Source organism: Sturnus vulgaris, chromosome 3 (genome assembly GCF_052056855.1).
Source record: "Sturnus vulgaris isolate bStuVul1 chromosome 3, bStuVul1.hap1, whole genome shotgun sequence".
Lineage (NCBI taxonomy): Eukaryota > Metazoa > Chordata > Aves > Passeriformes > Sturnidae > Sturnus > Sturnus vulgaris.
This window is the reverse complement of record NC_142245.1, coordinates 41,539,869-41,557,315: the sequence shown is the minus strand read 5'-3', so window position 1 is coordinate 41,557,315 and position 17,447 is coordinate 41,539,869. Positions and strand designations below refer to the sequence as shown.

At 42.0% G+C, this 17,447-nt stretch overlaps 1 protein-coding gene across 1 annotated transcript in view; it reads right to left on the bottom strand.

Moving 5' to 3' along the window:
* Nucleotides 1–1,427: 1,427 nt before the first annotated feature.
* Nucleotides 1,428–17,447, bottom strand: part of LOC106852046 (uncharacterized) — an 82,057-nt gene continuing 66,037 nt past the window's right edge. The window contains exons 6-7 of the mRNA XM_088161426.1: nt 16,617–16,776; nt 1,428–4,679 (exon numbers count right to left, since the gene is read on the bottom strand). Of these exons, the coding sequence (XP_088017552.1) occupies nt 16,643–16,776 (134 nt within the window). The 3' untranslated portion in view covers nt 1,428–4,679; nt 16,617–16,642. The remainder of the gene's footprint in view (nt 4,680–16,616; nt 16,777–17,447) is intronic.

The following is a 17,447-nucleotide window of genomic DNA, read 5'->3' as shown; positions in this document are numbered from 1 at the left end:
AGCTGAGGCACAGAGAACATAAGAACTATATAGGAACACCTCTTCCATCACTCTCTTCAGCCACCTGCAGGACTTTTGCCTTTATACCTTTTACATTTCTGAGAATGGGGGAAAGGAGCATTCTCTCACTTTTGCAATATACTTTGCATAATTTAAGTGAAGAATTATAGCCAGTTGCCACACACTTTTTAAAATTTGTTTGTTTTGGTTTGTTATTTTTTTGTATCTGTCCATGTCACAGGAAAAAAAAGAAATCTGAGTGCTAAATATCTGAAATACACCAGGCAGGAAGAGATTTAATGGGAAGATTATTCCTTCTTTCCCTCAGATGATTTAATTTGTTTGAAAGCATGAACTACTTCATGTAACACAGTCCCAGCTTCACAGCTGTATCAGATGGACCAGACCTGCCCACAGCACTGAGAAAACCTCTTATTTTGTGAAGTTGTCTGAGTGAAGGCACCCACACATTTACTTTCACAGCACTAAGGCTGATGCTTTCTGGAGTACCAATCCAGGAATGCAGGCACTGTTAAGACCCGCAAATGCTGTCTGGAGTGCAGATAAAGTCAGGGTTTGGGTTTGTAAACATTTGAACTCAAACTATCTAATACAAAATCGGCTTTTTCAAAGAATATGAGGTGTTACTCATCGCTAAAAAGACTATGGACACCTGGTTTTTCCTCGGTATTTCAGTCGCATTTTTGGCATTAGAACTGTCAGAACATGTTGCAATCACTCAGATGACTAATACATTGAGGTATTTTTGTGGCTGAGGGCTGGAATACTTCCCACATTTCCCCTTTTGTCTTTTCAATAGAGACGGATTATCCCTTTCTTTCTCATTCACTGTTAACTCCCTAAAAGGTACACTTCATCAAAACACAATGTCCAAGGATGTTAAGAGCTACAGAGCATCTACTGTCCTCCCCAAACTGGACACTCTGTGTAATCTGCTTTTCTAGGAGCTCATCATCATGTGAGGATGAAGCAGGGCTCGGCTTACAGGAACAAGGCTTCGGATGGTTGCTGTCCCAAGAACTGCACTGCTTGGGTTCCCCTGCTGCAAAACGGGAAGCTGAGGCCAGAGTGCTCTCAAAACTCAGAGGCTGCTGTCAGCCAGAACCCTAATGGATACTCAGAGGCCCTTCAGGCTTGCCATGCTCTGAACAGGCAGCTTCTGAGATTCATCTCAGCAGAGATCAAGTACAGCTCCATGAAAATAAAATCAGTTTCTAAGGTACAGGAAAAATAGTTCTTCATTTTTTAACCCCACATGAGAGCCATCATAGATGTGTCTAGGAAATTGAAATTCGAAGTCCAACTTATGGCCTTACATTTCCAAATAGTCAAAATATTCTCTTGTCTTTTATCCCCCAGTTCAGCATTGTATTGATTTGAAAGCAAAACCAGTGAGAGACTCCAAGTCAGTAATACAATTTAATAGAAAAAAGAGAAAAAAATAAAATACATGCAATAATACAGAAGAAAACCACTGACAGAGTCAGAAATACAACCTGACACCCTGTCAGTCAGGGTGTTGGTAGCAGTCCGTATAAATGGTGGCTGCAGTCCTCCTGGATGACAGATGTGGTTCTGTTGAAACAGTGCTCCTGTAGAAGGTGCAGTTTTCCTCTGAAGGTCCAGCGATGATGTGGAAATGGTCCGACTTCCCTCTGGGATCCAGTGGAAAGGGCTGCCTTGGCATCCCAAACCCCAGTTTTTTATCTAGGTAGGAAAGGCTTGGCTCCTGCCTCTGGTTGGGGCATCTCCAATGGGGTGATGTAATCTTATCAGTCACACAATAGGACTTAATGGCCCATTAACGGAATATATCTTCTGGAGGAAGGATGGGTTGTGAAAAGAGAACGATGATCATCCCTCTGATCTTATCAGATGGCACATCAGCAGAGGATATCTCCCACAGAGATAAGGATCACCACCCCTCCCACATTTCAACAGATGGTGATCGAATACACATTTTTGCATTGTAACCCAGGACAAATATTGACTTCTGAAGGCAAATCATTCAGAATTTGTCCTGTAACAGGAAAACTACCTTTATTTAAATGATTGCACAGTCCTTCATTTGACACTAGCTGTACATGAAGCACAGAAACCAATGACCACTTCAATTGTCTGAGGATTTGTCCCCATCTGTAAGGCAGGTGAGCTTACACCTCCTACCCAGCTTGCACTGACCTACCAGCACCCTCCCTGGCAAAGGCCCAGCTGCCTGAAAGGGGACACAGGCTGCACAGCAAAGATTATGTTTTATAGGGTTTACAGTGGAACAAATTGCTGAAAACCTGTAATGCTTTTGGGATCCAAAACTTTTGGGATTATGGCTCAAGACAAAAAAGGATTTTATCCTGACCAAACCCCAAATGTTTACAAACACAGCATGATTGTATCCTGATAGACATAATGCAGATTCTGTTCTTTCTTGGTCTTCTGCAGTTTTGCTCTGCCTTTTCTCCAGCAGCTTTCTCTGAAACACCTCACAAGAGTTATTTACGTCCTCTCCTCAACTTTTGCCTGGACATATGCAGAGGCAACCTTTGTTTTTATGGAGGTGTAGAAGGTCACACTAATCCCTATTTTCTGTGTCACAGAATGAAATCTTCGTTGCTGAAAAGGCTTTGGCACATGCCACACAATTTCTTTCCAAGGATTTGGTACTCTGTGTGGACTTTACTCTTTGTGGACTTTATTGTTTGTGGCAAGAAGACAATTTTTCAAGCCCTTGCTCCTTCACACCAAAGCCCTGATTCCACAAGAGCTTCTGGATTCACTTAGGTAAGTCGTCCTATAGATCTCTGCTGTGAGTAAAGGCAGCCATACAAACAAATATGCCATGGCTTTGCACTCTTCTGACATGTTTTGGGCAAACACTGATGTCCTTTTGATATAAATCCAGGATAGATCAGTTTAATAGATTTTCTTTCCATGCAATGAGAATGTAAGTACTAAGCAGAAAAATAAATAGCATAATATTAATGAATGTTATATAGCTGAAAAAATCTTACTTTGTAACACAATGGTTGATGTTTTTATTAGTAACTTCAATCATAAATATTCCCCCTCTAGAGTGATCAGCATCTTCAGGGCCTTTTAATTATTATTATTTTGTATCATCTCAGTTTTAACTATAATGCACTTTGCTCGTCTCTAACAATTTTAATCTGAAATCATAAATTACTTTGCAAGCATGAATTCATTAAAGCAACACAATGGGACTCACAAGGTCCCTCTGAGAAAGCTGTTTAACAATACACTCGTGTTATGGATGCATAAATTCTGGCACACAGACAGATATTAAGTAATTTTCCCAAAATCACAGAATAAATTGATAAAAAAGAACAAAAAGAGAATTTAAGGGACAGCTGCTTCCAGGTCACACAAATATAAACATGGAGAAAGTTCTCCATAGCTAACACAGAGGTTACAGGTTGCCACTGATCTGACCCCAGCCTGAGATGCCCCATCCCACACTGCCTGCCAGACCATGGAGTCCTCCTCCTGATCTGAGTGTTTCAACCAAACTGCTGAGACAGCCATAGGGTAGCATCACTGCCACCACACAGCAGTTTAGATGAAAAGAAAATAAAGATTTTGGGTTTGCCTATGCAGGAGCTTTACTTTTTTTTTTCTCTGGTGAGGCTCATCCCCGTGATGAGCTGGAGGACAGGAGCAGGAGAGACTCGGTGACTGCAGCAGCACACCAGCTGCAGCTAGAGCCTCTCTCCTCACCTGTAACCAGCCCTGGCAATGGAATATTTCATCATACCCCAGATCCAAGAGCTCCTAGAAGATCTGTGGATGCCCCAATCTGAAAGTATTCTAGAACAGGCTGAACTGGGGCTTTGAGCAACCTGGTGCAGTGGGTGGCATCCCTGCCCATGGAGGGCTGAAACTAGATGGTCTTTAATGCCCCCTCCACTCCAAACCAGTCTATGACTCTGTGATTGTATCTCTTAATGTCCAGGAGTCTACTGATGCCTCTTCTAGCAGCCCTGACGTGTAAAAGACCCCAGGATATAAAGGAGCTTCGCAGAGACAGAAAGTTTTCACTGCCAAAGCTTCTGTTTCTCCAATGAAAACACTGCTAGTACATGACCATCTGACATGTGACAGGTTTTGGGGGTCTTCTCTTCTGCTCAGGAATTGAACTCACAAGCCAGGCATCAGTGCAGGAAGGCAGCAGTGCCTGTGCAGCATCACAAGTTCTGCAAATGCAGGCCCACGACTTTGGGTACGGCTGAGACAGTCTGCACCTACAGCACTGGATGGATCAGTGGGTCCTAAAGGTGCTGAAATATCTCTCCAAACTGGATTAGCTTTGTCAGCTAACTGCTTCAGATAGAATTAAACCTTTTTACAGGTAGAATTACACCAAATTAACAAGGGTCTAAGCACTTTCAGAGCCTCACTTCTTCTCTCTCAGAATGCAATCTCAATTACAGTCCTATATTGACCCCAGCTCAACCTTACCTCTCTCCCTTTATTCCTTCTTATTTTTCTCTCAAATGCTACAGAAATTGCTTTCCTGGAACATGAAAACTAATGTATGCAAATTGTTACACAGCATTACCACTGCTGTGATGCCACTATATTGCTGAGGTAGTTAATTACCAGGATATTGCAGTTTGTCTGCTCTCTATCCTCTCGTGCTGCTCCTAAAAGGAAACAAAGGAAACAACATCAGAGAGACAAAGGCAGAACTCAGACCCCTATTAATAACCACCATAAAGGAAATAAAGGATTAAAGACCTTTTGCAGCACACATGGCATGCAGCTTTGTATGGCACAGATGTTGAAGAGGTTCTTGGAACTGTGTCTGCACCTGGCCATGTTATTCATCAAAAGATAAACCTTGAGATCCTTACTTAACTCACACTGAATTGCTGTAATGCCAAAAGGAATTTCAGAGCAGTGAGATCTACGTGAAAAACAAGGCCAGTGGCAAGAACATTGCTTGGAATCACACAATGCCTTAGTCCTGATTCTGCCACTTCCATGCAGCTATCGTGTTTGCAGGTGACTTTAACTGCTCTTGCTCTCCTTGTTTTTAAAAGAAATGGTAGCTTTGTCCCTCAAAAAGTATTTTGGGATTTACCTTAGCACTGAAATTCTAATTTCCTGGTGTGTCCCGTCAGGGCAATATGTTCTCAGTGACTGAAAAGCCAGGTCCTCACAAGAGGTAAGTAATATCATCACCAGACTTTTCATGCTCTCTGCAATCAATGATGACTTTTCTGAAAACCAATGACAGAGGGTGCTCCTGAATAAAAATGATGTCATTTAGTCTTAGGAAGCATGCAGAGACTTGATAAAATAATTAAAATCAAAAAGTCCTATGGATTCTAATGACTGCATGATTTTTTGAGCTGCTCTGCGGGATTTAATAGTAATTTTAAAAAGATAGTTAAAACTGCCATATTGAATACACAATTGCTTATTGCATTTAAAGGGTGTTTATTTAAAAATTGTTTCTATTGATCTTATTCAATCTCGTTTTGATCACACTGGGGCTGGTCCGTCCTTCTTTCATAGGATGCTTCCATAAAGACCAGGCTGTCCCTGTAGGTGACATCCATTAAAAAGGGTCAGTTGCTTTGAAATAAAGGGAAGGAGATAATGAGAAAGCCCAGCTCTCACCGAGGGGGTAGCAGCAACATCCCACCTCCCGTTATCTCCAGCCAATAAGGCTGTGTGGTGATGAGGTAATGCTTACAATTCCGTGCTGCAGGCAGCGCTTCCATGGTTTGTAATTCTCCTTAAAGGAGACAAAACTGGGAGGCTTCCCTGTCTGTTCTGCTTGTGCAAATGAGCATTTGAATTCAGATCTTTACACTTACAGAGAAAGGGGGGCAGTGGGGAAGTGTGCCAGTGCTCAAGCTTTTCTTCTCTTCCGTCTTTTGTAACACATAAGTGAGTTTGAAGTGTTTTACTCATGCAAGTTAAACAAAATCTAAGCAGGTGTTTTAGTTCCTGCTGTAAACAAATCCCAGGATGGATTGGTTCCAAAGTCCTCTGAGTAAATTTAGGAAACTGCAATTTTTATATCACTCACAAACCAGTTCACTCTCCTTTCATCATCCTAATGAAACCAAGGTAAAAAAAAATAAAATTGTGACTCATTGTTTAAAACATATCAGTAGGGGAAAGACCACAGAAACAGCTTTGTTTTCCTCAGCTGGTGTATTCTGCATGCATTTCAGTCATGCCTGTGTATTTCGTTTGTCAGGAGGAACAGCTCCTCCTGTTGAGGCCCGTGCTGCAGCTGGTGTATGGGGCGGGCTCCGCTCCCGAAACAACAGAGCACTGCCAGCTAAACCTTGGGAGTAGATTGAGTATTACAGACAACATTTTGGGAGGATGGCAGTAATTCCCCTCCTCACACCTAGGCACCAGGCTGCCTCTGCAGGCTTGTGAGAGTGGAAGACAGCACCTCGGTACCAACTGAACATTCTTGGTGAGAAGTCAGGACAAGGAAAGGAGGGGTTGTGATCCCAGCCGTCACCGAAATCCCCCTGACTGTACCCGGAGCAAGAGCCATCCTGGTGGCATTTCTCCATCATTCTCTTGACTGAGTGATTTAAAAGAATGATTTAAAATGGATTAACTGTCCTCTGTACCTGCACATCACCAACTGGATAATTGTCCTTGGCCGGCCAAACATTTTTAAGTGCTCATTTTTCTGCTACAAGAAGTATTTCTCCTTTCAATCAAGTGCAATTACCCCAACCATCTCTTTTAATTGATGCATTTCCAGAATATATATTCCCTGGGAGCTTTCTTGCCAATATTAGTAGATTTTTTAAGGGGATTATATTGGCCTGCTGGATCTGACATCCATCTTTCATCTACAGCAAGCCCGTGTTAAAACTTCATGGACATGGATGCTGGGATGGCTTATGGGCATGGGGGGAGGGGCAGAATTGGAGATCGAGAAACACACATGTGAATAGCAGTTCTTCCTCTTGAACTGGAGCCAAAACTCCACAGATGCTCAGCTGGATGAGTCCATATGGAGCCTCTGGGGGTGGGAGCCAGGAGATGTTACTAATTTTTGAGATGACTTCCAGTGTAATTGCTGAAGTAGCCCCTTTTCTTTATCTCAGCAGGAGTTACAGTGGGAGACCAGAGGCACACAGCTTGGCTGTTATTTTACTGTACATCCAGACTGACAAGGACAGTAGGAAATCAAAATCTGCTGCCACTCTACACAGCTCTCAGCTCCAGCATGATGAGGAAGAATCAAAGAAATGGGAGCATGTTCCCTCTTCACAGCACATGTGCTTCAGGGCACCCAGATACACAGATAAAAGTCCAGTGAAAAGAATGGAATGAACATAAACTTAAGGAAAACCCACCTCCAGTGTAGAGTCCAAGAGCCCTTCTCCTTAAAGGCAGGAAATGCACTGGCTTTGTAAAGTACATTTTGAGAAGATTCAAACATAAGAGATAAAACAGCTTTTGTAAAAAAAAAAAAAAAAAACCCCAAAAAACCCCCCAAAACCCTCACTGTGTTCAATTAACCTTGAAAAATGAATGTGAACTGTTCTTTGATTTATCTCAAATGTACATTACACTAGTCTTTTAAATGTCTGTCTTCTTTCTATCTGTATTCAGCTTGATAAAATGTATTTTTATTGCGCAAGGGTTCCTCCCTTGCCTCTTCCCTTTTTTCTCACACAATAGAAAAGGCATTTTGGACAGATTTCCTCACTTGTCTCCACTGCATTTGCTTTCTAACATGAACATAGTGTTACTGTTGGCGTACAACTTACCTCCTCTGCACTAAGCAACACAGCATGAGTGTGCAGAGCCATGATAAAGATGCTCTTAGAAATGTTCACTGATATCTCAGTTGCAACACTGGAGAAAATATTTGTCCATCCACTCCTGGAGGTCCTGTTCTGTAAAAGAACTCTGCTTCCACATTTATGTTGTCCCTGCAGGAACAGCCATGTGCTGATTCAAGGATGGTTTAGCCTGAGTTAGAAGTGGTTATAAAAAGCCACCTGAAAGATGACAGCTGGAGAATAGACAGTCAACTCTCTCTTCCCACCTGTTAGGTTACTACTTAACTTGATCCTTTTTCCTGAAGGATAGTCTAGAAGAGGAACTGGTTTCTCCATACTACAGAAAGAGCGAAGAAGAATGAAAGTGAAGATTGCAAAGTGGGATCGTCTAAATTTTTCCTTGCTTCCAGCAGCCTGGAAAGGAGCACATTTAGCCTCTAAAATTCAGAATCAGATGCTGATTTTGATGCTTCTCAGTTGTTGTAAGTTTTTAAACCAGAGGATCTGGACCAGCTCATGACAGGGATGGACCCATGCGCAATAACCTGATCAGCTCAGAAATCGACTGTCACTCGACCTATAAGGATGTGCCAGTATGACACTTGATTTGGGCCCGCGTTTGAGTTAAACTTTTAACGTTAAGAGCGATTCCTCCTACAGGGGAATACTGTGAATAAGACCTGATGGTAACAGAGTCTGATCCCTGGATCATCTACAGGTATTTAAAACTTTTAATTTTGAGGAACTGCAAAAACTGTCACTTCTGTGGGAGGAGGAGAGGAAACAAAATCAGTCACGACCCAGAGGGGAACATCTAGAAGAAAAAGAGAAATATTTTTTGGCAAAGTGATGAGATAACTAAGTTACCCAGGCCAAGAGAGTCAAAATATATACAAGCTGTCATTATAAAATAGTGCTTAGTGGAAGGAGGATGATATGCAGACATCTAGTTTGCATGAAGAAGGATAGACATATGGAAGGAGAAAAAGGCTCTGCAGAAGAAGGTGAAGGAGCAAATAAAGAGTGACAGGAAGCAGTGAAGTCATTTTTATTGAGGGGCAAAGTATGTCCCTGACAATTTGGAGTACATCACTTGGAAGATGACCTACTGTATCTTAATGGAACCTGCTTTCCTGAAATGCATGAGCATTCAGCTCCTGATGGTAAGGGATGCCTTAGAAAGGCAAGCAACATCATTAGTGGTTTTGACCTTCTCACATAAAAGAAGATAAATCACATCACTACTGCCACAACTGCCTCCTTGAAGTACAGTTGGCTATGACTTCCTCAATTTAGAAGGAAAATGAGAAATTTTGATATAGGAAAGAGGCTCCTCATGCCTGAAAGGACATACAACTTCAGGATAGGCAGCGCAGCTTCTATAAATGGGATTTTCAAGGGGTTAAAAAGCAGGGTGCAGGTAGGATATGGCACAGGAAGGAGCCATGGACATTCATTATCAAGGAAATACCATTGGCAGAGAGACTAAAATATCACAGTGAGCAGGAGGAATAACAAATCCTAGTCATCAGCTGCTCTCTATATGACTATAAGCAGGCTGTAGCTGCAGGGCCTTTCTCATCCCATTATCCTGTGGAAAATACTTCCCCCACTCAACACAGCTTTACATGTCCATTACATAAAGAGGGAAGAGTTATTCCCTGTCACAGCTCTCTACCACACCTGCATCCAACATTAGGGCTACAAACTCTCATCTTGTATTTCATCAATTTGACCTACCTAACAACCCTAAGCATTTTAGCTCTATGATTACAAGTGTATCCTTCTATCATTATTTCATATAACTTCTTTTGTCGCTAGTGACAATATTTTATCTCTTTCTCCAGATACCTCCAGCAATAAGTGCTGATGTAAAAGCACCTCTTCATAGTCTGTTCACTATATGCTATACTATGCCTATGCTTTCCATCAGCAAAACAATCTACCTACTGAGCTCTTTAGCCCTGCAGAGGTGACTATAAGACCCTTGAAAGAAGACGAGATAACAATAAGAGGAAAGGTAATAAACAATGAGGGGAATCTCAGTGTCCAAAGAAACTGGATGTCTGAAAATGAGGCAGTACTGACCTGGTCTTCTAAACAGAGACATCATCTTCATCTTGACTAATGAGCTGTGTGCCACAAAATGAGCAGACCCTGGGATTTAGCTGCACTGAATAACCTTTAGTGGATGCTGCACTAATAGGTAAACATCACCTGGTCAAGAGGGAACAGGCATAGCAAGCACAGCAGAAATTGCCTGATTATTACATGAGAGAGGGAAACAAACAGCATTTATTTAAAAGAATGTAGACAAGGTGGGTCTTTCAAAATTCTTAAAATAACCATCTCTGCTTATTGTATTTACAAGTCACCTTATGGAAGACTGAAATTGAAACATGGTTCCCTAAAAACCTGTCTGCTCACCATTTAACTACCCTCACTTTGTCTGTCAGGCTGTCACAGTGGGGATCACTTTGAGATCAGAGGAGGACATTTGTGCTTTGTGCCAACAGCAAGTGGTTTTTTACTGGGACACATTTGAGTGGCACAACTTAATGGCCCCACAAATATTGCCAAGGCAAAATAATCAGTCACTGACACAAAAACCAAGAACAACTGGCACCAGAATTTTTAGTTCTCAAAAGTGATGTGAGAATACTAAAAAATATGTACATCTATAAGCTTCACTGCACTAGTGAGCTATTACTAGCTACTAAAACCCAGGTGGCTGGAAGATGGACTAGCTTCTAGGATTTCAGGATATGCAGCAGTGTGTTAAAGGAAGACTGAGCTTCCATTAATGTTAATGGCAAAGCTTTTATTATCTTCAGTAGTATGGACACAGTCCTAGCTGAAGCAGCTTTGCTAGGCACTCTAAGGCAGGCAAACCCAGAAGGTAATGCCTTAAAGGACTGCCTAGGTGCAACATGTAAGACAAAGCATTGTTCTGGGGGTGGAGAGGCAAGCAAAGGACAGCAGCAGATCAATTTGAATCCATGGGGAGAAGCAACAAACAGACTGTGATACTCAAGCTGCAGACTGGCCAGAGAAAGAGCAATATCTGTCCTGCAGGGGAAAACCATTCATCTGAGATTCAGATTAGTTAAGAACACAAGGCATGAGTAATACAGTCTTATTTATCCCAACTGTTTCATTCATTCCTGGTCCAAAGGAAGGAAGTAAAAACAGCAAGTGATAATGTTTAGAGTTTTTGTGGCACTGCTCATTTCAAATTAAAAACAGCCATTTAAACATTTTGGTACAAAGCATAATTTATACAGTGGTCGCCAAACCACTGAAATGCAGCCTCCACAAGAATAATATTATTTGTAGTGGCAGAGGGAAAAGTGGGTTTGGTGAAAAGATGATGAAACAAATAGCTATTCCAATGAACAATGTCAGGAAGTGCCCTGTGACTGCACAGGACTGGGAGGCCCCCTTCACCTAAGCCAGCATCCAGAAGACACCTGCAGAATACACTACTGGCCTCAGCTTCCCTGTGGAGAAGGGGGGTTGAATCACAAAAAAATGAAAGGTATTTTTTTTTGAAAATAGTTACTTCCTGCTGATATAGCTCTAAGCACTAGGAGGACATGAAGGAGGGACAGGCCTAAGTAGCATCCAGATACAGAATCTGGGGTAGCCAAACCAGAATAGATTCTCAAGGGACTCCAATGTGTGGTCAAGGCCTGCTGTGATGTTTATGTGCACAATACAAAGGCAGTGATTGTCATCTTCTTAATCATTAGCACATTACACTTATCATAAAATATTTTTATATTCAGCAAAAGAGCTATTAGCTCCCCACACTTCAGCATTCATGTTGCCAGCATTGGTTCCAACAATAAAATTACTGAGTGCCCCCTGGATGAATGGAGAATGGCACTTGGCTGAGAAGGGCACCTGTTTCATGGCTTGTCTCAGAGCTGGGTAGCATTTCTATAGCCTTACTGCTCCCTTGGGGTGTAGTTTAGGACAAAGGATGAAGCAGGACAACGTAGAGACTGTGCAATGGAATGAAGAGGTTTGGCTTTTCTAGGATGTCTTCGAAGGACAAAGCAGAGAGCAGGAAGAATGGCTTCAAAGTAGAGAACAAATTCCTAGTATCATCTAAATGAAACAAGCTTCTCCTCATTTATGCTGTCAGGATATTATTGACTTTTTAAACAGGTTAATCCAAGAAGTAACCAAGTAAAAAGGGAGGACTGTTATTGCTGAATACTCCTTATATTCTCCTATTTCTGCCTCTGTGACTACAAGCTGTTTCCTGATAGCTGAAGGAGATGTGTCAGCTGTTGCTGCCTATGACTCATGGGGACTGCAATAGGCTGGGCAAGACCTCAGTGGCTTCACTAAGTTGAAATTCTTCCATTACAGGAGAAGAGCTGGAAGACATTCCTGACCAAAGAACCACTCCACCCTTCCCCTGCCTGAAATATCATGGGAGATAAACCCAGGAGAAAAAGAAACCCTGAGCATCCCTGGGCAGAAGACTCTCCTTGGGACTGTTCATTGTAGGGGATGGGGCTTTCCTGTGTGCAACATGGATAGCAAGCTCTGAAAAAGGACTGCCATAAGTATTGGGTAGACAGTGATGCTCAAGGATCACATAAAGCCTTCAAAATCTCTGAGGAGCTCTTCCCATGTCCATTTACTTGTAATGTCATCATACCCCACCAAAACAGCAGAGGGGTAACTGATCATCAGCATGAGACCAGAGGGAGCCACCACGGGCCAGACACTTGGAGTTTGTCATAACCAGTGCTGGTTGCACCAGGCACTGTCCTAGGAGGTCTCTTGGAAAAGGCTCTCCACTTGAAAAACTTGGTTTAAGCATAACAAAACCTCAACAATTTCTATCTTACACCAGACTGGGTTAATCCTTGGGGGAAAAATACTTTGTATATACACAATCTATTGATATTTTATGCCTCCTGTGAGTGACTGCCTACTTACCCTTTCTACTACATACTGTGGATGGTGCTGGCCAATTATAAGCATATTATGCATGCTTTCCCAGCACTGAAGGCCTGTGTAATACTGGACATCTCTGACTGGCATCAGGCAATAGAGATGTCCAAGCTCTTTTTTTCTACCAGAGTCTCTCAGCCTCAGAGAGCAAAATAATATTTTATTTGTGGCACATAAAAAAACCCAAGCAGTGCACAGCTAAGGTAGCATTTGCACACATGTAGACGTGTCAGCTAGCTAGCTTTGCTTCATTTTCTCCCACTTTGAGAAATTAAACTTCTGGGAGGCATTGGCAACTTTTACATGACATTTGACTTAAAAGGAAAAAAACAACACACTCAACAGTGAATTTGATTGCAAAATAATTGTTGTGTGACTCACCCCTTTAAGTATAATAATGGAGAGTTTATTAAGTATGCACTTGGGCTCTGGGCTGCCCACCTACACTCAATTTCCTCTGACTGTGGAATGTCCTTTGGCAGCTTTGCAGCTAACCAATACCCCAGAGTCTGAAGAAAACATTACAACTTGTATGGTATTACTGGTCTAAAGGCTGTGGGTTCATATTTCAGCCAGCCAGCATAAGGTTACTTGTAAAACACAACCACACCTTATGAGTTCATAGGGCCATGATTGGAAAATGTGTGCTCAGATAATAGAGAGATGAATACATTAAAACTCCCAGACAGGTATCACATCAAAAGGCAATTTTTCCTTTTCTGCACCACAACATTTTTGTTCACAAGCCAAGCAGCACAGTAGCTAAAAGAGAAGCCTGTCTGGCTACAGACATGTACTAGGTGGCACACAAGTGTTGAGTGAAACACTGCTCCTTAATTCAGCTACCCGGGTACCGTGCCCTAATGCACATCCAGCACCCTACATCATGCTACCAGTGGAGCTGTGACCACACCTGTAGAAATCCCTTGCTGGACATTCAGCACTTTTCCTGTCAGACCAAGGGGAGGCTGCTGTAACAGTTTTGCCCTTCACTTCTGACATCCTTCTTTAGCTGGATGTGTATAAGCCATCCTGGAGAAGAGAACAGTGCTTAGCCTGCTCATGGCCCTCACAGTCATTCAAAGTAAGTATGACTGTATGCAATTCTCAACCACCTTTGGTTCATTGAGGTTCATCTTATACCCTTTAAGCAATTCAGTCTTCCTACATCCAACTTTTCCTGAAATTTCTTCTAAGGGAACTGAGCCACTCCCCTCTGAAGACAAGGGCTTCTCAGCTTGTCCTGCCAGTCTGGTGTTGTTCTTTGCCTGTCCCAGTCACAGTATAGCCATTAGTTCTAAAACCTTCTGGGTTTTTTTTTCATTGCTTATGTAGTGAGAGAAAGGGGTTTTCTGCTTGACCTGCTGCACCACGAAGCACTTTATCAAAAATAGTTCCATACTTATTATCTGTAAGCCCTAAGAAGTCGTAACAGTTTTCTTCAGCTGTGACACCATGACACCAGTCCCCTGTGTTTTGTCAGCACAGTGGACCCAAAAGAGAGGTGGTCTTTATTTCAGTGGCAGCTGGACTGGCCCGAACTGAGTAGCATCTAGTAAAATCCCAAGTAGCAGCATTTCAGAAAGGACACACTAATATATTAGCATGAAGAATCCCAAACTAAGGACATTGCAAAGACAGAACAATCAGTGAGCAGCAGAGCACTGCAGCAGAGTACTTTAGCACTGGATAGTCTGAAGCAGCAGGACACTCAACAGGCAACAATACATTCTGTGGCTTATTGTATCTTGAGGAAAAACAAAGGTTCACTTCTAACTTTTGGCACACTGAATGATTCTGCACTTAGATAGACATTCAGCCTCTCACTTTCCACTTAAATATTCAAAATAAAAGTTCAGGTATTTGTTTTATTTTTAAAATAATTAATAGAATTCCAATACTGGGTTGTTGGGTTTTTTCCCCTCAGGATACTCAGACTCACAAAAGTCTATCTGGAAAACTGAACAGGCAGTGTGATAGAAATCTGCAGGCTTTACCTTGCTACTAACCTAATCTGTGAGCATCTCCTTTCTACTTCTCCTTCTCACCTCTGTAGATGGACAGAGAAAAGAATGACATTTCCCTGATTTTGTAGCTGGGCAACTTTTTTTCTGAAGAGTTGTAACATCTAAGCTAAAGATTAGCTCAACTCCAACCCCAACCCCATCTAACTGTCTGCAGGTCACAAACCAGAACCTTCAGCCAAAGCTGGAGGTATTGAAAAGGAATTTCTATTGGAAGGGGTAGGGTTAAGGAATGCCTCTGCTCCCAGTGCAATAGCTTGCTCCAAAGCAGCCCTTGCTCAGCAGGGTAGGTCATTCCTTCCTGCTGTCCAGTTTCCATAGCCACGTCCTCTGCTCAATCTCCTGTGCTGATGTAAACTCAGCACAGTACAGGTAAATAAACACTGAGCTGCTGGGCCCACCCTTTTGCTTCAACACATTTGGGTGCAGCTACAACACATTAGGTGCCTTCTGAGCAGAGGAGAATCTGATACTTTTTCCTTGCACTATTCATTTAAAGCAACACGGAAAGGGCCAGTTTCACTCAGCAACCCAAACAATTGGATGGTCCTGTTCCAAAAACTCCTGAAAGCAGTGGAAGGACTCCCACTGACTTCAAAAAGGCCCTGCCTGAATGGCAAAGTGAAATGTTATGGAGAATGCTGTACATCTTAGTTTATTTCCTTTATGGAACTGGGTTCCGCCTTTTCTACACATGCTGGTAAACTTTCCCATGCAGTCCTTTTTTTTCCCCTCCTTATCTTTTGCCTCCCTGCTTTGGAAAAAGGCTGATATCACCTGGTTATTTTTCAGTGCTGCAGCTTAGTTGTTATTGCCACTTGCTCCCACAAAGCAAAGAAGAGAGCACTCCTCTCTTCTGGGAACTTCCAAGGACTGCCATGGAGTGGGAAGGACCAGGTCACCCAGCTGAACAGTGAGGAAGGTGTGCTCCTGGCACTCCACACTAACCACTCCACCTGCTTCACCTGCATTGAAATTTTTTGTCTCTTGTGAAGTTGGAGGGCAGCCTTGTTTCTGGGAAGGCAGCTCACTTGCTCCTAAATCTCTGCACAGACTTCATGTTACTTTTGTTTTGTATGAAAATCAGGGCTCCTGTTTAGGTTTTTAAACCATGTTTTGTATATTGGGACTACAAAGCCATATCAGGGCACTTCACATGATGTTACTTGCTTTACTAAAGTAAAAATCCTAGAGCTCTCACATTTCAGTTCAATTTTTTCCTTTCCCCAGAACCCAAATGACAAAGGACTTGACAAATGCAAAGATGGTCTTGACATCTGCACCCACGACACAGGAAAGGAGCTTCAGTGCTCAGCGGCAGAGTTGCTGCAGTGTTATGTGAGGAACTGATCGCCTTCCCCACCCCAAGCAGCTCTGAGCATGGAGCTCAGAGACGGCCAACCCATTATCTCCTGTGTTTCAGTCAATGCTAAACACAATGCTAGTGCTTTGAAACACAGAAAGTAGATGTAATAGACTATCATATCAATGTTCTGCTTCACTGGAGCTAATCAGATCTGTTTTAGAGCAAGCAATATAATTTTCCATGGGGATTATATTACCCGAGGACATTAAATGCTAGGGGAAAAAAAATCAAAAACTAACCAATCCCCAAACCACCAAACCACAAACCAATTTTGAGTCATTTACAAAAAAACCCTGCTCTTATTCTACAGGAATTGCTTTCTCAATTCAGGTTAAAAAAACCCCACATACTCAAACAAACAAAAAAATTATCTATTTCAAACAGAGAACACCATCAAATTATTGTCTTGTATATGTGGACGCATTACTCATGTACATATACCTGCAAAAATTGCATGTATCCCTGCATCACTGGACAGCTGATTCAGCAACAGGATGTATGGTGCTGCAAATGCTGCAGCTGAAGGGCAGCCCATCTGCCTGGCAGTGATGTAAGAAGCCAAGCAATTCCAGTTCTCGGAAACCTTTTGCCTCCTGGAAGGCTGTAAATAAAAGAGGAAATATCATTTTTGGTCAGAAGATTGTGGTGTTGTGATAAACAGATAATCTAAGTAATTAGGAGCATTTTGTCTGATTTGTGCAAAGTTGTAGCTGAGCAGTTATAAATTATATCACCATATTCAATTACTGGAAACAACATTTCCTGCAACCTTTGCAGTCTGTAGGGAGATATCCCAGTTTCAGATGTACCTTTGTTAATCACTGCATTAATTTTTCCACTTGAAGGGGAAGAACAGGATTTGTGCAGAGCAGGAAGTTCAAGAAGTCTCTCAATTTGAAGTGTTAAAACATTTGACCATCTTTGTGATCTTTAAACTCATAGCAAACACAGTGTAAACAGATATACTAAACATATTTTGATTGATGTGCACCACTAATAAAAACATTTTCAGGTTTCAGCCATTCTATTAAAATGCTGATTAAGTCAAAGCAAGAATATTTCATCAAGATGTACAGACTATGATAAGGATTGTAACAGAAGGTCTCGAAGCTTTAAGGTGGAGTCTAGCCATTTCTTCAGAGACAGCATGAACTGAAAACCTCATCTTTTCCTTTGAAAAGCTTTGAATTTATTCCAAAGAAGAATTGGAAGCAGAATTTAACACTTCAAAAATTGTTCCAAAGAATTGAGGTCTTGATTGGAGGCTGTCCC